Genomic DNA, 23,227 nt, shown 5'->3' on the forward strand with positions numbered 1-23,227 from the left:
CCTTTTCTTAGCACTTTCACATAAGTTCTGTTTTACATTATGTTTTACTTGTTGATTGCCTAAAACATTGTACAAATTTAGTAATATTAATTGAAAATTAAATCTTCCTAGCCTAGGAGCAAAAAAAGAACCTTATTGATTGACATGTTGAACTCTAATGCAAGTTTCTGGTTTCTTTGTCTGATTTGTTGAGAATTCTAGCCTGATTTAATTAGCTTGCTCAGTTACATTTGGGCTGATTATGAAACTAAAACTCTTGCTGTGTACATGTCTCAAATATTCTTAGTGTAGCTTCTTTTATACTTGCTAGGTTGAAGAGGTGGAAGCAAGGCGGCTCTTTCAGCAGATTCTGTCAGCTGTGGATTACTGCCATAGGCATATGGTGGTTCATCGAGACCTGAAACCAGAGAATGTGCTGTTGGATGCTCACATGAATGCCAAGATAGCCGATTTTGGTATGTAACTCCATAGTTGTTCAGAAATGAACTAGTTGCCTTTTAAAGTGTGTCAGTAGCAACTATTGAAGAACTATGAACTTGCAGTTTCAATTTTATAAATCTGATACCATGAAAAAGGGGTTAATGCACAGTCTCCATGTTGGTTTGTTAGGTTCATTTAAACACAATTTTAAAAATTCACATGGTTCTAGAGAAGTTTAGAGGGCCAGTTTCAAGGTACGTCCATTTAATATGCATTTTCTCTTAAAGGAAAACCTGTCTTTTTGGGGGGGAGGGGTCACAAACTCTTTGGAAAATCTAATGAAAATATGGGCACTTCCTTTGATGAATGCACTTAAAGAGAAATACCTGAAAATTTGTGTGCAGTTTTGAAGTCTTACAGCCTTTCCCATTTGATCAAGGGTTGACTTCAGTGTAAAATCTAACTACTTGCTAGAAAGAATAGGAGTTTTTGTCAGGTATAAAACAAAAAACAAAATGTAAATTTAAATGCACCAAACAGTTTCTGGGGTAAATATTCCTGGAAAGAGTACCATAGTAGGGTGTTTGGCAAAAGGATTAGGAAGTATGAGGTTATAGAAAGACAGATGGAAATGTGCCAAGTTCAGTGTTGCTTATGTAAACTCTTTGTCTGTACCTTGTCTTTAATCTAAAAACTAGGAAACTAGTTTTCTTATTTCTCTTCCTTCTCTAAATCACAAAACTCTTTAGTATGATACTTCAACTAGATTTTTGGTTCCATAGGTTATTTTTTCTTTTTTTTTTAAGATTATTTATTTATTTATTTGACAGACAGAGGCCACACGTAGGCAGAAAGGCAGGCAGAGACAGAGAGAGGGAAGCAGGCTCCCTGCTGAGCAGAGAGCCTGACATGGGGCTTGATCCCAGAACCCTGGGATCATGACCTGAGCCGAAGACAGAGGTTTCAACCCACTGAGCCACCCAGGCGCCCCATAGATTATTTTTTCTATGTTGAATTAAAGCTTTCCAAACTAAAAGCTTTTGGAATGTAATCTTTATAAATTGGAGCATGTCTGTTTTCTACTTAGAGATTGTTTTAAAAGGCTTTGAAAGTACAGGATAAAAAGTAATGGTCTCTATTTCTTTCTTTCAACTGTAGAAATGGATAAATAATATTTTGATGCTTTTTATGTTTGGAAAAGTTCATGTAATTTAGAATAACCTCATATTTGTGAACTGAATCAACATTTTTTTAAAAAGGTTAATTTATTTGGAGAGAGCACCAGTTGGGGGAAGGGCCTTGGAAGTGGGGAGAGAAAGAATCCCAAGCAGATTTTCTGAGAGTATGGAGCCTAACATGGGGCTTGATCCCACAACCCTGAGATCATGACCTGAGCCAAAACCAAGAGTCGGATGCTCATCCAACAGTCATCCAGGTGACCCAACTGAATCAACATTTTTAGTTAGAAAAGGAATTTAATTCCAATCATTCGTGATGTGCGTTATCTTTTTTGTCAGAGTGTAAGCACTCTGAAATAGTCTTCTTCTAGTCTCTCAAGTGCTTGCCACTGTTTTAAAAATAATTATAAAATATGATGTACAAAACATTGAAGACTTGACATTTTTCTTCATGCATTTATCTATGTCTATGTATTAAAATATCTAGCACAAAGTAAATATTACTCTTATTTTCAGGATTGTCTAATATGATGTCAGATGGTGAATTTCTGCGAACTAGTTGTGGGTCTCCAAATTATGCAGCACCTGAAGTCATCTCAGGCAGGTAATAGTAGATCAGTGGAGAGAGTAAGCTCTTTATAATCTTTTGTTCATTCTAATAACATTTAATTAAAATATGTTCTGTTCAGAGGATGAGATTGTTAACATAATAGGAACAAATTGTCCCTTTAATTGTTCCATTGTTGAAGAGAGAACAATTATATTAAACAATTTTTTAAACATTTGGTTTAGATTTTGTTATGAGTATATTTAAGGAGTTCTTCCATTTAAAAAAAAATGACTGAAACAAATCATGATTTTCTTTATTTTGGAAAAGTATGGATAAGAGAAAGCATTTGTTAAATTTAATGTTATCATTTACTTACCAGACACTGTCCTTAAATAATAATTTATATATTCTTTTATAAGGTACTGTATAGAGTATAATTTTATGTTTTGTCTTGAGAAGAATGAGATTTTTCAGGGATAGTATTGTCATTCCTGAAATTAAACTGTTTAAGTAGGGATTGAAACTTACTCATTGGTATATTCAAAAAATATTTACACAGATTGCAGTGGTAAACAGAAGACTTTTACAGTGACCAATGTCTGATTTAAAAAGTTAACCGAATTCGCTGAGAGAAAATAAAGAAAAGGTATTATCGCAAGGAGCAGGTATAGGAGTTTTGGACAAGTACCACAAATGATATAAATGAGGAGCAGCAATTTTTTGAAATGGCTTATATTCTTTTAATTGGAATTGTAGAGATTTCCTTTGTTACCTCAGACCCAGGTTTGAATTTGTCAGTGGGGTATCAGAGGCATTTTACTACTGCAGAAAGGTGAGAGAAAAAAGAAATAATATTCTAGACATAGGTTATGTGGAACAAAGCTAATCTTAATTCCATGAGCTAATCTAACAAGTGATCAGAATAAAAGTCATACTCAGGATAACATGATACAGGACAAATACTGTCAAAGAGATTGCTGCAGGACTAGTTCAGCACTTTAATTCTTCAGAAACTCTTTAAAATAGGCACATCAGGGATGAAAATTCTATTTTATATGCAATTTTCTTTCTTATAGTTTTGTGATAAAAGGATTTAGCCTAAACACTATAGTAGTATTTTTTCAAGTTTATGGTCATTTACTTTGATGTTTCCTTTAAAAGAAAACCAACCATAGTAAGTTTTATATTTTTAATTAGTTAATTAGTAAGTTGTGAATTTGTGACAAAGTAACATTTTCTTTTGGAAAGCTTGAATAGTAACTGCTGAGACTAATTTTTTATGGCGAACAAGCATTGAGTGTTGAGGTGTGGCCATGGACTTCATTGAAGGCTTGCAAATGAATATACACCGAGTCTACACCATGTGTGTACAAAAGCAGGTATACTTGGATGAGAACAAATGGCACTTGCATTTCAGGTTGGTGTTGTCCTCTTTTCTCTTAGATTGTATGCAGGTCCTGAAGTTGATATCTGGAGCTGTGGTGTTATTTTATATGCCCTTCTTTGTGGCACCCTCCCATTTGATGATGAGCATGTACCTACGTTATTTAAGAAGATCCGAGGGGGTGTTTTTTATATCCCAGAATATCTCAATCGTTCTGTTGCCACTCTTTTGATGCATATGCTGCAGGTTGATCCCCTGAAACGAGCAACCATCAAAGATATAAGGTGATTCTTCTTTTTGTTACTGTTATGTACATTTTATAATATTAATAATTGTATCACTAATTGAGTGCCTGCCTTATGTTAGACTCTCTAATACTTATTGTATAGGAATTCTGCTTTCCTTTTTACACAGACCTGATCATGTCACTTATCTTTTAAATATTTCAGATTGTTTCCCATACTTGAGGTAGCAAATCCTTTAAGGCCCTTCCTAAGCGGGCTCCTTTTCCTTCTCTGAGGTTTCACTCCTGAACTTACCACCACACCCACTTCAGCTACACTCAGCTTTTCCTTCTTCATCAAACATAACATGTATTTTATGCCTTGATGTTCTAATTTATATTACTGCCTCTGATGCCATTTCTGTCTCTTTTGACCTGACAGACTTCCATTCATCCTTTAAAATTCTGCTTACATATGACCTCCTTTGTGAAATCAATTTGGATTGCCCTCGGCAAAGTTAATTGCTTCCACTTCTGTGATTTTCACATTTTGTTTATGTTTTTTTTCATTATTATTTCAAATGTCAGTGTGTGTTTTTCCAGTCCTAAATTGTAACTCCATAAGGGTAGAGAGAGTGTCTTACTCATCTTAGTACATACAATGCTAGATGGCCCATGAATGTAGTATATGCTGAGAAACTGAATAAATCTTATGTGTAATACAGACTGACTTTTATGTATTTTACACATGGTTGATGAAATGAAACATTAAAAGTTTTGTTAAGATTTTGAATCCAAAAATAGCTGCTAGCACTGTGAAGGATTTCTTGTTATGTGAGAAACCTTGGAACTTGCAGTGGCTGGTGTTATTATGAATATGACCTTTATATAGCATACACAAGCCACGATAATGCATTGCCTTTTACTCCTTACTTACCAGGTTATGTTTCTTAGAGGGTTTTTTTTTTTATTCTTACCTAACATTTCATCGTTTATTCATTTACAAACACATTCTTCTGCCATCTTTCTAGAATCTCTCCTCTTATCTTCATAAGCCAGAATGGCTGTTTAGACACTATGACTCCTGGAATGTTTAAATGATGACATGGCTTTTTATGTGATTGCTGCCTATCTCTTAGACTGCAAGAAGGGGTTTATTTTTCTTAAGTGCTCCAGGCCTCCTACATAAAAGAAATGTGTAATTGTATATAGCACCAAGTTTAGTTATAGAAATGTGCTTAGCAGGAAAAAAAAAATCTTTTGTGTTCACAGTTCTTTTTTTCTTTTCTTCTTTTCTTTTCTTTTCTTTTCTTTTCTTCTCTTCTTTTCTTTTCTTTTCTTTTCTTTTCTTTCTTTCTTTCTTTTCTTTTCTTTTCTTTTTTAAATAAGTTCTACACCCAACATGGGGCTTGAACTCACAAACCTGAGTTCAAGTGTCACATGTTCTACTGACCAAACTAGCTAGGTGCCTCAGTCACTTAATTGGCTTTTCCTTAGAAAGAAAATTAGATATGCTTCCTGTGAGTTATTCATTCTATAAGTGGAAGCCTGCATCTCCCTCTCCCCTTCACCCATTTTGCTTATCCCCCCAAAACCCCCTTCTGGCAGTCATTGGTTCTCTATAGGTCTGATGCTGCTTTTTGTTTATTTGTTTTTTCATATCTTTTTAAAAAATTCCACCTATAAGTGAAATCATATGGTATTTATTTTCTCAGATTTATTTTACTTAGCACAGTACCCTCTAGGTCCATTCATTTTGTTATAAATAGCACAATCTCATCTTTTCTTTTTTTTTTTTTTTAAAGATTATTTATTTATTTGACAGACAGATATCACAAGTAGGCAGAGAGGCAGGCAGAGAGAGAGAGAGAGAGAGAGAGAGAGAGAGAGGAAACAGGCTCCCTGCCTAGCAGAGAGCCCGATGTGGGGCTAGATCCCAGAACCCTGGGATCATGACCTGAGCCTAAGGCAGAGGCTTTAATCCACTGAGCCACCCAGGCACCCCCAATTTCATCTTTTCTTAGGGCCGTGCAGTACTCCATTGTATATGTACACTACATGTTCCTTACCATTTGTCTGTTGATAGACACTTAGGTTGCTTCCATATCTTAGCTATTGTAAGTAATGCTGCAATAAACATATGAGTGCTTATATTTTTTTGAATTAGTGTTTTTATTTTCTCTGGGTAAAAACCCAGTAGTGGAATTATTGGGTCATATGGTATTTCTATTTTAAATTTTTTGAGGAACTTCTATACTGTTTTTCACAGTGACTATTACCAATTTACATTCCCACTAGCAGTGTGGAATTCCTTTTTCTCTGCATCCTTGTCAACACTTATTATTTCTTGTCTTTTTTATTTTAGTCCTTGGCAATGTTAATTGTGTAACGTGATATCTCCTTGTGGCTTTGATTTGCATGTCCCTGATTACAGGAGTTGAGCATACTTTCATGTGTCTATTGATTACCTACATGTCTTCTTTGGAAAAATGTCTGTTTAGGTCCTCTGTTTGTTTTTAATTGATTGGATTTTTTATTTTGTTTTGTTTTGGTGTTGAGTTGTGTTCCTTATGTATTTTGGACTTTAACTCCTTACTGCATATATAATTTGCAAGTATATTCTCCCATTTAGTAGGGTGTCTTTTTGCTTTGTTGATGGTTTCCTTCACTGTGCAAAAAGCTTTTTATTTGATGTAATCCTGATAGTTTATTTTTGCTTTTGTTCCTCTTGCCTTAGGAGACATATTTAGAAAATTGTTAAGGCTGGTGTCAGAGATATTATTGTCTGTGTTTTTCTTAGGAATTTTATGGTTTCAGATCTCACATTTAAGTCTTTAATCATTGTGAGTTTATTTTTTGTGTATGATGTTAGAAAGTGGTCCCGTTTCATTCTTTTACATGTAGCTCTCCAGTTTTCCCAACACCATTTATTGAAGAGATTGTCTTTTCTTCTTTGCATGTTCTTGCCTCTTTTGTCTTAGATTAATTGACCACATAAGCATAGGTTTATTTTTGGGCTCTCTATAGACTGTTCTGTTTATGTGTCTATTTTTGTGCCAATACCATTGCTTTAATTATTGTAGCTTTATAGCATATCTTGAAATCTGGGATTGTGATACTTCCAGCTTTATTTTTCTTTCTCAAGATTACTTTGGCTATTTGAGGTCTTTTATAGTTCCATACAAATTTTAGGATTGTTTTTTCTAGTTCTGTGAAAAATGTTTTTGGTATTTTGATAGGTATTGCTTGGAATCTGCAGATAGGTTTGGGCAGTATAGACATTTTAACAATACTAATTCTGTCAATCCATGAATATAGTCTTTAACCTCCTTGTTATATTTTAGTATTTCTGGTGCAGTTGTAAATGGAATTATGTTCTTAATTTCTCTTTCTAGTACTTTGTTATTAGCGTATAGAAATGCTACTGATTTCTAGGTATCCCACAATTTCACTGAATTTATTCTAGTAGTTTTTTGGTGGAGTCTTTAGGATTTTTTATGTAGAATGTCATGTCATCTGCAAAGGCATCCATACTCGATGGATATTAAACTGTCACAGTTTAACAACTTCTTTACCAGTATGGATGCCTTCTATTTCTTTTTCTTGTCTGATTGCTGTAGTTAGGACTTCCAGGACCACCATATTGAATAAAAGTGGTGCTCTCAATTTTATTGATCTTCTATTTTTTATTTAAATTTATTTATTTATTTATTTGAGTATCTCTACATCCCATGTGAGGCTTGATTTCAACACCCCAAGACTGAGTCACATGCTCTTCTTATTGAGCAAGCTAGGTGCCTCTTACTGATTTTTTTCTATTGTTTTTTAATTTTTATGTCATTTATTTCTGCTTTGATTCTTTATTATTTTCTTCAACTCACCTTGGACTTTGTTCTTTTTTTTTTTTTTAATTTCTTTATGTGCAAGTTTAGGTTGTTTATTTGACCTTTTTTTTATTTCTTGAGGTAGGGCTATATTGCTATATATTGCCCTATTAGAACTGCTTTTGCTGCATCTCGAAGATGTTGGATTGTTGTGTTCTCATTTTCATGTGTTTCCATAACTCATTTAAGTCATTTAGTCTTAAGTACCAAAATAGAGTATCAGGTAATAGTGATAGAAAGACTTAATTTCTGATGGGGAAATGAACTTATATTGTCTCAGGCCAACTCTCATAAACATTCTGGTTACTGCTTATCTTGATAGAGTTAATTCAGAAACTGTTCCTGAAAACAAAAGCTGACTATGACTTTTTAATTGGCAGTTTTCTTATGGTAAAGAATTATGGTCCTTCGTGCAAATGAATGAATTAGAAATAAATATTTAGATTATTTCCTTATTTATCATTTTTTAAACATTTATATCATTGATATAATTCACATACTGTACATTTGTCCCTTCAAATTGTATAATTCAGTGGTTCTTAGTATATTTACAAAGTTGTATAGTCCTCACCATTTTCTAATTCCCTTAAGGAAACTCTATACCCATTAGCAGTCATTACCCATTTCCCCCTCCTTTTATGCCTTGGAAGCCAGTAATCTACTTTCTGCCTTTATGGGTTTGTCTGTCCTGGAAATTTCATATGAATGGAATCCTGTAGCATGTAGCCTTTGGAGTCTGGCTACTTTCACACAGCATAATGTTTTCACTGTTCATTCATGGCGTAGCATGTATAGTACTTTATTCCTTTGTTCTTTAAAAATACTCCATTGTACAGATACACTACATTTTGTTTATCTGTCCATCAGTTAATGGATACTTGAGTTATTTCTGCTTTGGGGCTCTTAAGAATAATGTTGCTATACACATTCATGTACAAGTTTTTTATGGTCACATGTTTCCATTTCTTTTGGATGTATGCCTTTAGTTTGTAATTCTTGTTGCTGTTCCTTTTGTTCGTGATTTTACTGAATTAATTCCCCAGATTTTGTACTTTTTGTCATGGTTGGCCACTGAAATCTCTGATTAGTTAGCTTAATGGTCATCTTATTATTACAGTTTTCCTTAAATGCCTTGATCTAATAAGTCTCACAGCCTTTGCTAAGTGATTGTGTGTACATGTTGGAGTATGTCTTCATTGCTCCAAAGAGAAGCTTTTAACTCTGATTTAGTCTTTATTCCACATTAGCAGAGAGCCTCAAAGTCAGCCAGTGATTAGAAATGAGGGTCTTTCTTAGGTAAGCACACAGCCCTGCATAATATATGCCTGGGCTGCTTGAGTCCCAGGAATATATCAGAGTATTTCAAAGACCTCAGTGGAACTCTTATTCCTGAACTTTTCATTTTAAGGTTTATGGTTAGCTTCTTGTTTGCCCCAAATCTTACTGCCTCTTCAGTCAGTTGAGATGTCACAGTTACCATTGGTTGTTTTTTTTTTTTTTTTTTTTTAAGATTTTATTTATTTCTTTGACAGACAGAGATCACAAGTAGGCAGAGGCAGGCAGAGAGAGAGAAGGGGAAGCAGCCTTCCTGCGGAGCAGAGAGCCTGATGCAGGGCTCGATCCCAGGACCCTGAGATTATGACCTTAACCCACTGAACCACCCAGGTGCCTGCCATTGGTTGTTTTTGACAAATGTCCTGGGGAGAAGGCTATTTGCAGTGAGGGAACTCTGAATCAGGTCAGAAAAAGACAAGGCATCCAAAATGGAGATTTCCAGGGAACTTCCAGACGTGTCAAATAATTACAGTTTCCTGAGGCTAGGACTTTTGGAGAATTCTAAACCTATTCTGCTCTAATTCTAAACCTATCTTTCCTTTAGTGGTTGTTAGGCCATTATTAGGTTATTAGGTGTTCTGGGCTACCATGATTGTGAGACTGCTGGTTTTCAAGGCTACCATAGAAGTGGGAAAAGGAAGATGGGTATAAGGCAACTTAAAATGTTTCAGATCTCAGTGTTTTTACTGAGATCAGCTATTTTCTTAAGTAAACACTTCTCAGATTATTGCAGGCTTTTGGTAAATTTCCATGGTTTTAGGAAAGTTATTTTGATGATATTTTTAAAAAATATTTTATTTATTAATTGACAGAGAGAGACACAGTGAGAGAGGGAACACAAGCACAGGTAGTGGGAGAGGGAGAAGCAGGCTTCCTGCTGAGCAGGGAGCCCAGTGCGGGGCTCAATCCCAGGACCCTGGGATCATGACCTGAGCCGAAGGCAGACACTTAATGACTGAGCCACCCAGGTGCCCTGATTTTGATGATTTTTGCTAGTACTCTGAATGATTTCATGGAAGAGTGAGTTTTTGGAGTTCATTTGGAAATGCTCATCTTCCCTATTTGTCACTAACATTTTTAAAATGTTAGATATATAATGTCTCCTGTTTTATGGGAGAAATTAATATATCGCATCTTTATTACCAAGCCTTTGGTGCTTAGTATGATATAGGAAATAAACACATTAATGGATTAATTTTGATTTTCATATTTTATGTATTTGTCACTTATTTATTGTGCATTTATTGAACATATACATTGTGTTTGATAGTTGAATGCAACTAAATAAGGCATGGTCTCTGTTTCAAGTTGCTCTGAGTTTGGTGAGTAAGATTAAGAAAAAAATCAATACCTATAAGAAAGTGTGAGTGTTACAATAGAAAGATCTACTAGAAGCTGTAGAAGATTCATCCTCAAGGCCTGGCACACCATCATTTCTTACTTGGACTATTTTATCATCATCATCATCATCATCATCATCATCATTTTTGTCTCTTCAGTTTCTGTATCACAAGCAAGATTATCTTTACAGAATGCAAATTAGATTATGTCACCCATGTCTCTGTAAAATCTTTCAGTGATTTTCATCAAGCATAGGATCTAGTCCCAGAATCTTTCTTCTAGCCTATAGCTGTCAGAAATATTTGATAGCTTTTGCCCCTCCAACCTATAACTCCTGTTTTCATGAGTTTCATGGCCTCAGTCCTGTTCTGGAACATGGCACAACTCTTTGTCTCAGTCTTTACCCGCATTGTTTTTTGTGCTGGAAATACCTGTTTCCCAGCTCTTTGCTCCCAGCTGACTTCTAATCATTCTGATACCTGCTTAAATATTACTCCATAGCTTCCCTAATTACATGGCTCCCGTTCTGATTTATATATTTTTATCTTACCCTCTGTTTTCCTCTTATAATCTTTATCACAGGATTTTCATATTTGTATATTTGAAACTATATATTTATTTTTGTGAATATTTATCTGTATTCTGCTAGAATATAATCTGAGAGGAAGAATGTCTTTTTGCTATACTATACTTAGTTAAAATTCATAAATGAAACAATCAGTCAATAGAAAGCATTGAAGTAAAATATAGATTGATCTGAATTTAGTTTAGAGGGTGCCCAGTTCTATTATGTAGCAGTGCTTGTGTAGTCTCGAAGGAATAATACATAGTTGGTCAGATGAAAAGAGGCAGGATGTTCTTGGATGTGCAAAAGCTCAGAAGTGTGATAAAATAAGATTTAGGAGACTGATTGTCAATCTTTTTGGTTTTAGTACCCCTTTATAGTCTTAAAATTGAGGCTTCCAAAGAGTTGTGTTGTTTAATGCAGGTCATATCAGTATTTATCATATAAAAATTTGAAACTGAGAAACCTAAAAAAAAAAAACACTTAATTCACTTAAAAATAACAGTAAAGCTACTACATGTTAATCTAAATAACACTTCTTTTATGAAAAATTTAAAAAATGGTAATAAGAATAGAATTATTTTTCAGAGTCTCTTAGGTGTTGGGCTTACTAAGAGAGATACCAGCTAGGTTCTTAGGTCTACTTCTTCAGTCTGTTGCAGTATGTTTGTATTGGTTGCAGTCTATGAAGAAAATCTGATACCACTCAAATAAGTGGTTGGAAAAGGAGGAACATTTTAACAGTCTTTCAGAGAGTTGTGGATATTTTTCTTTGATCTTAAGCCAAAGCTTAACTTGTTAGTTACGGTATAAATTAGTGTATATTTGTACTTTATTAATTAAAATTCACTGGTCTTTTTTTGTGTGTGTTTTGTGGATATTTTACCTTGGTCATTCTGAAAATACCGGGTTATTGAGTTAAAAAGATTTTCCAAATGGTGACATACATGTTCATTATAAAGTATTAAAAACCATGTTCATTGTTACCATTATAAAGTTATTAGAAAAGTCTTAAAGTTGTAGGAAGCTGTCAAACTCATGGAGGCAGATACAAATTATATAAATTTCTAAAATTTTGCTTGAAAGGTTGAACTTTATCATTGGCAAAAAATACTGCTAGTTGTTTCCTTTGAAGTGACAGGCTCATTTTACTAATTTTTCAGAAATGTCAGCCAAGTACCCAAGTCTGAATAATCATAGTTATTCAAGGGTGGGGTTTAATTAGCTCATTCAGGATCATATAGAGAACAGGTCTTTCTGATTCTGTTATATTTTATTGCCCCATGTCTAAATTATTTGGGACTTGCCAAAGCATGTTCTTACAATAGTGTATTGTGGTATTTTTCCTAGAGAGCATGAATGGTTTAAACAAGATTTGCCCAGTTACTTATTTCCTGAAGACCCCTCCTATGATGCTAACGTCATTGATGATGAGGCTGTGAAAGAAGTGTGTGAAAAATTTGAGTGTACAGAATCAGAAGTAATGAACAGTTTATATAGTGGTGACCCTCAAGACCAGCTTGCAGTGGCTTATCATCTTATCATTGACAATCGGAGAATAATGAACCAAGCCAGTGAGTTCTACCTCGCCTCTAGTCCCCCATCTGGTTCTTTTATGGATGATAGTACCATGCATATTCCCCCAGGCCTGAAACCTCATCCAGAAAGGATGCCACCCCTTATAGCAGACAGTCCTAAAGCGAGATGTCCATTGGATGCACTGAATACAACTAAGCCCAAATCTTTAGCTGTGAAAAAAGCCAAGTGGCATCTTGGAATCAGAAGTCAAAGCAAACCGTATGACATTATGGCTGAAGTCTACCGAGCTATGAAGCAGCTGGATTTTGAATGGAAGGTAGGAAATTGTAATATCTTAAGATCATTTGCTTTTTTTTTTTTTTTTTTTTGTATAGTAAGCTGCTCTGATCTACTGAGTTGAGTACTTAGGTCTCTAAAAAAGTTGTTTTTGATTTAGATACAAATTTAGTGGTCTTGGTGTTTCTGGATGATAAACCCCATTTTTTCCATTAATATACCAAGTGCATTCCAAACTAAACACAGTTCTGAAAGCATGAAGAGTTGTTAATGCTGCAGACCTACAATATTTTTAGAGACTAGCAGTCTTGGCCAAGAAACAGAAAGTAATCAACCTGAAATCACCTGAGAAAATAGTCCACCTATTTCTGTCTGCATCATAGCAATACAAAGTCATGTGTCTTTGAAGATGCTGTGTTTTACTTTTCTCTCTTTTCTTTTTCCCACTAGCTATAACAGCTAGGGGTCAATACAAGTGATACCATCAGGACATATTTATTCAGTCAACAAATACTTTTCTCTAGGTTAAGACAATCTCTTTAATTTGGCTAGTGCTTTTAATCCTTGGTTATGGTATATTTTTCTTACTCTTAGCTCCCAATTTTCTTTTTTTTAAATTAGTGCTCAAATTCATTGCAATTCTGTTTGAGTATATGTAGGAAGGAAAGCATTTTTTTTCATTTCAGATATCTTTTACTCTTCTTGAGGTCTATGAATGTATTTTTAAAGACAGAATAAAAATATTCAAATATACCTTGTGTATATTCATTTGACATGTTTGAAACATCATTTCATTTTCATTTTATTTGTACAAGAAATGAATAAACAAGATAATAGTTCCTTAAAACCGTTTAAAAACAGATATGCTTTTCCTAAGCAATTTAGTTAAAAGAAAGACATTAATTTCTTTAAAATTCCATACTGAAAAAAATTTGGAACTAATTTTTCTTTTAAAGATTTTATTTATTTAATTGACAGTGAGAGACACAACAAGAGAGGGAACACAAGCAGGGGGAGTGGGAGAGGAGGAAGCAGGCTTCATGCTAATAAGCAGGGAGCTGGATGTGCGGCTTGATCCCAGGATTCTGGGATCATGACTTGAGCTGAAGGCAGACGCTTAACGACTGAGCCACCCAGGTGCCCTGAAACTCCTTTGATAGATGTTTTGAAAATCCAGAATCATCTTTTTCTGCGCTGCAGTTTTCTTCTGTTCAAAGGGCAGATAATACTTCTTCACAGAATTATTGGAATACATAAGTTTTGTGACAGTACCTGTTTATACTGCCTAATGCAAACTATTAACGTTAGTTCTGTTTTATTCCTCCTACTCCATATTAATAGGTAAAGGTATTCAAGTTGAGTCTGGGTGACCAGAATTGTTGTTGACATTTAGAGCAAAGGTATAGCTAGAATGAAGGCTGGACTCTATATAATCTCTGAGTTCCCTTTAAATTTCTGGTGATCTGCACAGACAATTCTATTAGTGGAGATTAAATAAATATTAAACTGTCATGTAATATTAGAAGATGATTCAGGAATTCCTTCTCTACCCCACCTGTCAGCTATTTCAATATTCTTTGCAATAAGAATAAGGGAGACACTGTAGCTTGTTATTTTTAACATTTTTCCTTTAAAAATGTTTCTCATTTTAGGTAGTGAATGCATACCATCTTCGTGTAAGAAGAAAAAATCCAGTGACTGGCAATTATGTGAAAATGAGCTTACAACTTTATCTGGTTGACAATAGAAGCTATCTTTTGGACTTTAAAAGTATTGATGGTAAGGAAGCTATGCAGGCATGAGCTCTGAGAAGATAAAACTTGGCACTAGTTGACAAGATGTTAAAATCATCTCAAAGACATGGTGGGTAGGTCTTCTATGCTGGTTTTAAAGTAATCTAGAGTTAACTAAAAATGCAAGTGAAATGAAAAGTATTGAAGACGTGGAATATCTCTAACCCAGCACTTCTTCAAAAGACATGCCTCCTTGGCATAAAAAACTCGCTTGCAGTGTTCGTTGTGGAGCTAAAGTAAGGAATAACAGGGAGGCAGTTTTTACCTAATATTGCATGATGCTGTCCGGTTCTTTGTCACATTTCTTCATTCATATTTTCTTATTGTTAGGATTGTAGTATCTAAACTTCTCTGTTCATCAGCTTTCCTCATCCTGGTTGGCCAAATGAGTCTCTCCTTGTATTCAGGTTGGATTTTGATGCCCCAATCATTTAGGAGATGAAGGAGTCAGGAAGGTGGCTGTGGTTTGTGTCTAAGTGTTTAGTGGGTGCCAGAAGTCAAACCCTCATGAACCATATGTTCAGTCCAGAGGCCCAAGTGGGATAAAAACAGCAAACCAAGGGTCAGGTGCAGGACAGAACCAGAGGAGAACTGAGTTCACAGTTAGGGAAGTTGTTTTCAACAGAACAGTTAAATTTTATTCTGAGCTATCATTGCCTGTTATCAGAATTACCCAGAGTTCTTAGTAAAATGCAGATTGTTGGGAACTACCCTTAGATCTACCAAATCAGAATTTATTTCTAGAGGTGAGTCCTGGGAAACTGGAAATCTTTATTTATTTATTTATTTTTAAAAGATTTAATTTATTTATTTGACAGACAGATCACAAGCAGGCAGAGAGGCAGGCAGAGAGAGAGGGGGGGGAAGCAGACTCCCTGCTGAGCAGAGAGCCTGACTCCGGGGCTCCATCCCAGGACCCTGGGATCATGACCTGAGCTGAAGACAGAGGCCTTAACCCACTGAACCACCCAGGCGCCCCTGGAAATCTTTATTTTTAACAAGATTTCCTTACCCCATCCCCACCATTGTGTACTGAAGGTTCAGAACCACTGTATAATGGTAACTTTTTATTTTAATGTTTGTTTTTTGTTGTTGTTGATATGCTGCAAGAAAAATAATCATTCAGGGATATTCTGTCTTCAGATGGGATATCAGTTTAAATTCAAGGCGGATGCCAAATACTATTCTGAGAAGGATTTAGGGGTGACATTTTGACTGTTAGTGTTGTAGTTGATGAGTGATGTCTGTTATAATTGTGAGAGGAAAGGGGTATTGCTACCCCTGCTCTTAAAACTCTGAAACATGCCATCCATGAAGTTTCCCTTGTTCAGATATGTTTACTCAGTTTTCTGAATATAGCATCTTCATAAGAACGGCTTGGGCAAATACACATTTCATATAAATTGCTTTTCTTTCATCCGTTTCAGATGAGGTGGTGGAGCAGAGGTCTGGTTCTTCAACACCTCAGCGTTCCTGTTCTGCTGCTGGCTTACATAGACCAAGATCAAGTTTTGATTCTGTAACTGCGGAGAGCCATTCACTTTCTGGCTCTCTCACTGGCTCTTTGACTGGAAGCACATTGTCTTCAGTTCCACCCCGTCTAGGCAGTCACACCATGGATTTTTTTGAAATGTGTGCCAGTCTTATCACTACTTTAGCCCGTTGATGATGTTTCTTTAGTTTCTGTCTTTCTGTTATAGCACTGTGAAAATCAGATAGATTCTTAAAATTATTATTTTACTTATGTATATCATACACTCTGGAATACTGATGGAGAGTCGTGAGTATTTCCAGGGGACACTCAATGCCATTGAAATTATTGAAAACAAAAAACTCCGACATTTTATTTACATATAGACGTCTATACTTCTGTTTTGCCTATGATAAATTCATAGAGGCAGTATCTTTAATTGGTGAACATTGATGAAGAGTATTGTTACTTTAAAATTGTGAGTTCACTACAGATGATTAATACACCTTCACTGGTGAGTCATCTCAGTCAAAGGGTGGTTTGGCAATACCTCTTTGCTCTACTATTTAGTGTAGGTAAATCCAGTTTATTTCCTAAAGTTCAGCAGGCTTTAAGCTGTGTTATGCACCCAGTCTTCTTGCACAAGATTAAGAAAAAATTAACACAGCCATTAGTAAGATGGTATTTAAATGTTGAAATCTTAAAGGCTGGCCCCCAGAATTTCAGAAGCCAAGTTCTTCTAGTAGTTTTAGGTTTTGAAAATACTGCCTAGTGATTAACAGAAGGGTTGTGGTCCTGAAACAGATAACTGGTTTCCAGGTTCCTTAAAAACAGCTTATAAAAAAAAAAAACAAAAAAAAACAAAAAACAGCTTATAACCAGCTAGAGATTTTATTTGAGATTTCCTTGGATAATATATTTACTTAAGAGTCTTCGGTGTTCTACTCAGTATTAGAACATCTGAAATTACAATTTTTGGTTTTTCATAAAAAACATTTTTTTAAACTTAACATCATTTAAAAACATGCCTTCGAAACTACCTTTCTCAAATTCTTTTTGCCTCTATTTATTTTTGTATTTCACAAGCATGATAAAATAGTTAAATGAAACAAAGCAAAATACCAACAGTCCCTTAAAATAGAACTTTTACCTTTGGTTTAATGTATGTGGTGGTGGGGAGTGTGTGCCTATGTCCCCCTGCATCCCACAATGCTAATTCTTCATCTAAAGTTCAAGTTTATTATCACAGCCATCTCCCCCCCCAGCCCCCCCCCCACCCCTACCTTCCCACCACCAGTTTCTTTGTTGTCTGATCCTTAGTGGCTGATTTACTTAGCTTTTAAATCTTTTCTGGTTCCCTTTCTTTGTTCTGAATCTTGGTTGCTAGCCATCCAGTTTGAAAACACTGTTCTGGCCCTAAGGGTTTTTTTGTACCTCCAAAGCTTAGTGGGTTGTGACCTTACCTGTTGAGGCTGTTAGGCTAGGGAAGCCTTAAACATTAAAAAAAAAAAAATTCTCTCTTGAATAAATGTATGTGTTGTTTACATATATACATATATGTATTCACACACCAGTGCTTTTAAAGGAAAAACCAAGCAGTTTCTTTGTTTTGCTTTGTGCAGGTTTTTTTTTTTTTAAGTTTAAAAAGAAACCTATATACAGCAGATTAGATAATAGCTCATTGCTTATATTGTTTTAGTCAAAGTATTTAATTTTTTAATTATGTGTAATTTATCTAATTTGTATTTATTCATTTGTTTAATGTGTTATAATTACACTCTCATTCACCTGACTTACCCTAGATAAGATTAAGCTCTTGAAAACAGGTTTCTGTTTGCCAAAAATAATGTTTTCTACCAAGAAGCAAATGAAAATCTTTGGCCAAGTTTCTCTTATGTTTTTGGAAGATAAGCATGTCTGTCTTTAAGTAGTTTCGAGTCAGGAGTTTGCAGTGTGTCACATCATATTGGTTTATAGAACTTTTTAAAAATGGTGTTAAGTAGCTTTTAAGTCTGACTTCATAATATCTAAAGGAATCTTTGCTCACCAATTTGGGAAAAAGTGTGGGTTTGCATTAAACTCCTTTTAAGTTTAAACCTTTGAAAGATTGCCATCTAGTGGCATCAAAGGGTACTTTTTGTGATTGTTTTTAGAGGGATAATCGTTCTGCTGTGCGTTATAGATAGGGCATAATTTTAACGTCTTCAAATGTGTAAATACCTCTTTTGGGAAGAACAGGTCCACCTCATACGATCTGCTTTACTATGATTGATCTTAGAAATAGGAATTCTGATGATTCCTTATCCCTAATGACAAAATCCCTAACAATTTTGAAGGTGGAAAAACAGCAAGGAATACAGTGGCATTTTAGCTTTGTTAGTCGAATAAATCAGATATTAAGAACTTATTCATATAAAAATACTTTATATTGGTGATTATCATGTTTATTGAGAATTAAAAATATTATATGCTATTTTCCTCATTCGTGCCAGTATTTGTGAATATCTACATTTTGATGGCTATCTGTTGAATTTTAGGAGAACCAGGGTTGCAGTTTCAGTTCTCTTATGCTTACATTTTTAAAGCACAGCTACTCTGAATCTAGAAGGTACAGTAAATTGCATTATATTGAGGAGATTTCAGGAGGCTCAGTATGGCATAATAGGGGCCGGAACAATATCAGAGGAGGCTTTTGTTGCTAATGGGCAGGAAAAGGGAAAGAATCAGTTGCTAAATTCCCACATTTCAATATTGTAAGCTGGTTAATCAGGGGTGTGGTATGTGGTTGTTAGATCTGTGGTGGGAAGAATTTCTTCAAGTTAAGGTTTTGGAGGAGAGCTTCTATTATTAGGTTATAAAGAGTTAGCTACATCATGGAAATGAACTCCATAAGGTTCTACAATAACATTTCCCACACTGTATCCCTGAGGTGCTGTGCTGAAAAACGAGTCCATTGAGAAGTTTGGAAAGTGTTATACGTCACACTCTTGCTTGAGGATGGAGTGGATATGAGAATTCAAGACTTTGAAAAGTCCTTCAGTGAAAAAAAGAAAACTTTAACACTGCTTTCCCCAAATTAATTTAACTACTTTTAATCTTAATATTCCATGGGAAAAGGCAAATTTGGAAAATACTATTTTAGGAAACTTACTGTTCCAGGTTGCTATAATTAGTTAATTATAATATATATGTAATATGTATATTACATATATATAATAATATATGTAATTATATAATGATAATTAACATAGGAAAGAATAGAATTAAGGTATCTTTTCTTCTTACCAGTTGCTGGAGAGAATATGGTTCAGAATCAGAAAAATTTCATTTTAACCTGGGGACATACTCATTTGAGCAAATGCTGGCCTAAACAAAATTTTGTGTCTATGATGTGCTTCATAGCACCTTGATTTTCTTAACCAGGTTGTGGTATTGTTTGGGAGCAAAATTTATTAATTGTTGTGTTGAATGGATAGCTGAGAAAACTTAAAGCAGATTACTTGTAAAAAAAAAAAAAAAGGCCTAAGAAACTAGTGACTAATGCTTATTATGGCTCTATGGCTTTGTAGGCAATGAGTCTATGACATTGATTCTCACTTTCAAACTGTATAGTCCATGAACATTTCCTAAATACAGGACACCATATTTAGATCTAATTCCTGTAATCTTTAACAGAGGAACAGATAAATTGAATGGGGAGGTAGGCAAACCTATTTCAAAGTTGGATTTTGTTTTGATCAACAAACTTTTGGCACACTTTTGTAACCTCAAGTGTTTTGTTCCTTGGTATTAGTCTGCTATAACAAGAATCTAGGAGCCTAAATTACCAGTATTTCTCTGTCAGAGAATTGGCTGTATGTTTTACAGAAATTCTCCATTTTCTGCAAATAGGGTTCCCATAAGAGCTGCATAATTGTGGGTTGCTTTTTCTTATTCTCTAGCCAGTTTGTACTCAGGGAACATAGACTTTTTTTGTTTTTATATCGGAAGAGACATAATTAAGAAAATAATCATAGACAATTGTTACAGGTTTTCTGACTGTTTGAATTTATCTGTTGCTTCTATTAATGTGCAGTATACTGAGTTAATATCAGCACTGTACCTTCCACTTATAAAATAGAAAAGCTTAGAATATGCTTCCCACAGACACGGTATCTTTGTCTGCCACTGGTTAATAATTTAAATCCTGTTGATGGCTGTGAAATCTCAATATCTAAATGCAAACCATGTTCATGGTTTTGTCTGTTTTTGTTTTTAAAGAACTCCACCTTTTCAATCTGGCATATCTTTACCTGGTCATTCTGTCATTCTGTGACTTTTAAAATAGGGAAGGTAATTTATTTTAATAATCATTCTCAGAGGCTCTATTAGAAATTCTGGATGAGGAATATGTGCAATCTGTTAGTAAATCACACCTATGTTGGACCTCAGTTTGTAACCTCTAAAGTGGGAGGATAGGCTAAAAGGCTTCCAAGGTACATTTGAGCTTTAAAGTTCTGTCTTTGCCTTTTTTGTATGATTGTGTTAGTGTTCACTTTTTATATATTTGGAGATTTTATACTAGTGTCAATGTTCTGTATTTGTTTGGTGAGGCATTTTAAAGGTTTATACTTGAAAAAAAATTTAAATACAGCTGTCCTCTAGAATACAAATGGCAAAAGTCATCTAGAAAACTGAACGTGTTAAAACATCATGTGCACTTGGCATAAGCAAAATATTACTGATTTGAAGTATTAGAAGTGTTCCATACTTTTTTATAGTGATTTTTAGATCCAGAGACCATGTCTATTAATATAGTTAATACACTACAGTAACCTTGTGAGGTATAACCATTTTGTAGTTGAGGAAGCAGGACCACAAAGCTCTTCATAAAGCTTTAATGCCATACAAGTATTCAGCAGTGATCACTGCTCTTTCTGTCCCACCTTCCTCAAGGGGAGAACAGTCTGAATCACTGAAACATCTGAGGAGTTGAGTAATAAAGATAAACCCAGATGTATTGCTTTCAAGTCTTTGAGTGACATAAAGTAGTCTTAACTGAATATTTCTTAATTATTGGAACTGGTTGATTATACTAACTAAAATTATTTATGATTAGTATATTGATATTTATAAGTACTTTTGAATTATTGAGGGTGCTTATAAAATACTGAAGGTGTTTTAAGCATGATTCTTCCTTTAATTTTATTTACTTGATCCTTGTAGCACAGTCTTTTATAAAAAGTAAAACTAGCTGCAGCCCCTATCTTAAATTATAATAGTTTTTGACTGTTATCTGAATTAGGTTTATCTAAATTTCATGTACACATTGATAATTTTTCATTTTGTATGGGTATTTAGATGATAAACACTGTTTTCATAGAGTATATCTCTGTTCACAAACTACCTAATTATTATTGGCTTGATATTCTCCCAGAAATGTAATGTTTGATGAGCTTTAAAAAAATGATACGTTACTTGAACAAGTTCCTGGCTTCCTTACTAGCCTTTCCACATATAATCTTGATGGATTTGATGCCACTGAACAGTAATAGCATAAAGTAAACAGTAAGAGCATAAAGAACCAGACTCACAGTTGAGACTGGACTGAGTTTTAATTAAACTTTTTCAGCCAGAACCTGATAAGTGTCAGCCTGAGTCTAGAAGTTACCAGACTGTGGGCCGGTATTAACGTAGTGAGCCAGTGTTCGTATTTACTGCCCCACTTGCAGAGCAGTGCCATTTTGCAGCCGTGACTGTGATGGGATTTTGGGTAACTACTGTTTATATTCAAAGCAGTTTAGGTTTTGCGGAGGTAGCTCATGAGTATTTGGACAAACAAGATAGGTAAATTTCAGTTACATTTAAAGTGCAATTAAGGAAACCCCAGAATAGTGTGTTCTTTCCAGGAAAAAAAGCTGAAGTATTTGTAGAGTATCTTAGCATGAAAACTTTTCTGAACATACACAGGATTTTGACAAGGTTTATCTGTGTGATTTTGCAAGGTTAACTGCTTTGTGTTGATTTAAAATTTCAAGGAGGCACAGGAATGGTCTAGCCCCAGTGAATTACATAGTTAATTTTTACTGCTTATAAGAGTTTATTTCTTACTAAAAATCCCTTTTAAGTTAATTTTGTTATAAAGAAAGGCCATTCTTCTAGATGGATAACATTTTCCTGAATGGAAAAAAGATAGATTAATTGCTCTAAACAAAACACCTTAATTGTGCCTTCTCAAATTATAGGAATAGTAATAATTAGTCAAAAATTTGTCTGAAGTTGTTTTTTCTAATTGCTCTTGTTTTCCCTCAGTTCTGCCCTCCACAGATGGTTACATTGTTTGCTTTTGCCTGTTTGGTTTTCAGGCTCCTTTGACTATACCTCACCCTATACTGTCAGAAGCTGTTCACTGGATGTATTTTTCTGTTGCCTTTATGTTGTTTTACTTCTTAAGTCACTTTGGTGAAACTTTGGCTGCTTTCTCATGTTTTTAAAATGAATGCAGTGATTAACAATCTTTACAGTTCAAATGTTTGTAAAGGCAAGAAATAATGCAGAGCAAAGAACAAAAATTAATTTGGAATGTGATTCTCAGTTTGGTTGGATTTTCTTTTACAAAATGTGGACGATAACCTACCTCACAGACGTGTGTGAGAAACTGTTTGAGGGCCCTTACTTAAATACAGGGTTTATCATCATATTTAAGGTAAATCCCTTCCTTTCTTCTTTTTAAAAGAAATCTTTGATACTGATAGGATGACTATCTTGATTTTAGAAGTCTAATGTGGTAAGAATATAGTGGTAAAAACGTTTAAGACCACAGTTTCACGAATTATGGTATTCTTATTTTAAGTGACTTAAAATTTCTTGAAAACATCAAATATTCAACTTGTCTTTGAACTTGTCTTTTGTGGCAACAAATATCCAGAACTTCTTAAGTTGTTGGCTGAGTCTGCCTTAATGTACCAAAATACAGCTTTCTCTCAAGACTGTTCACAAATCTCTCTGGTTGTACAATGTTTTGCGTGTTTAATGTAAAATTGTTAGAGAACTGTGAACTCTAAGCAGAGTAATCTAAATATTGTTTTAAGAAAAATGCCTGTGTTCTTTGTCATGTATGCTTAAATATCATACAGTGAATTTTGAGTGCAACAAATAAAACTGAAAGTTGATAGCCATTCGGTTATGACCATGACAATCATAAGAAAATGCAAGATTGGATATTAGTCAAAACATTTTCAAGAATATCCTATGTTCATACTTTCTTAGCCTATTTTTGAAAAAGAAAA

General features: G+C 34.6%; 2 protein-coding genes across 6 annotated transcripts in view; one reads left to right on the forward strand and one right to left on the reverse strand.

Annotated features, from left to right (window-relative positions):
- The window catches only part of PRKAA2 (protein kinase AMP-activated catalytic subunit alpha 2), a 66,508-nt gene extending 49,679 nt beyond the window's left edge, over positions 1-16,829 (forward strand). For all 5 annotated transcript variants that reach the window (XM_082688116.1, XM_082688118.1, XM_082688117.1 and 2 more), the window contains 6 exons: positions 311-455; positions 2,115-2,202; positions 3,592-3,816; positions 12,231-12,735; positions 14,348-14,474; positions 15,916-16,829. In XM_082688116.1, the coding sequence (XP_082544242.1) occupies positions 311-455; positions 2,115-2,202; positions 3,592-3,816; positions 12,231-12,735; positions 14,348-14,474; positions 15,916-16,154 (1,329 nt within the window). In that variant the 3' untranslated portion in view covers positions 16,155-16,829. The remainder of the gene's footprint in view (positions 1-310; positions 456-2,114; positions 2,203-3,591; positions 3,817-12,230; positions 12,736-14,347; positions 14,475-15,915) is intronic.
- The window catches only part of FYB2 (FYN binding protein 2), a 167,043-nt gene that overhangs the window by 9,086 nt on the left and 134,730 nt on the right, over positions 1-23,227 (reverse strand). The gene's annotated exons all lie outside the window — the stretch shown is intronic.

The sequence above is a fragment of the Mustela nivalis genome, assembly GCF_964662115.1.
Source record: "Mustela nivalis genome assembly, chromosome: 10".
NCBI lineage: Eukaryota > Metazoa > Chordata > Mammalia > Carnivora > Mustelidae > Mustela > Mustela nivalis.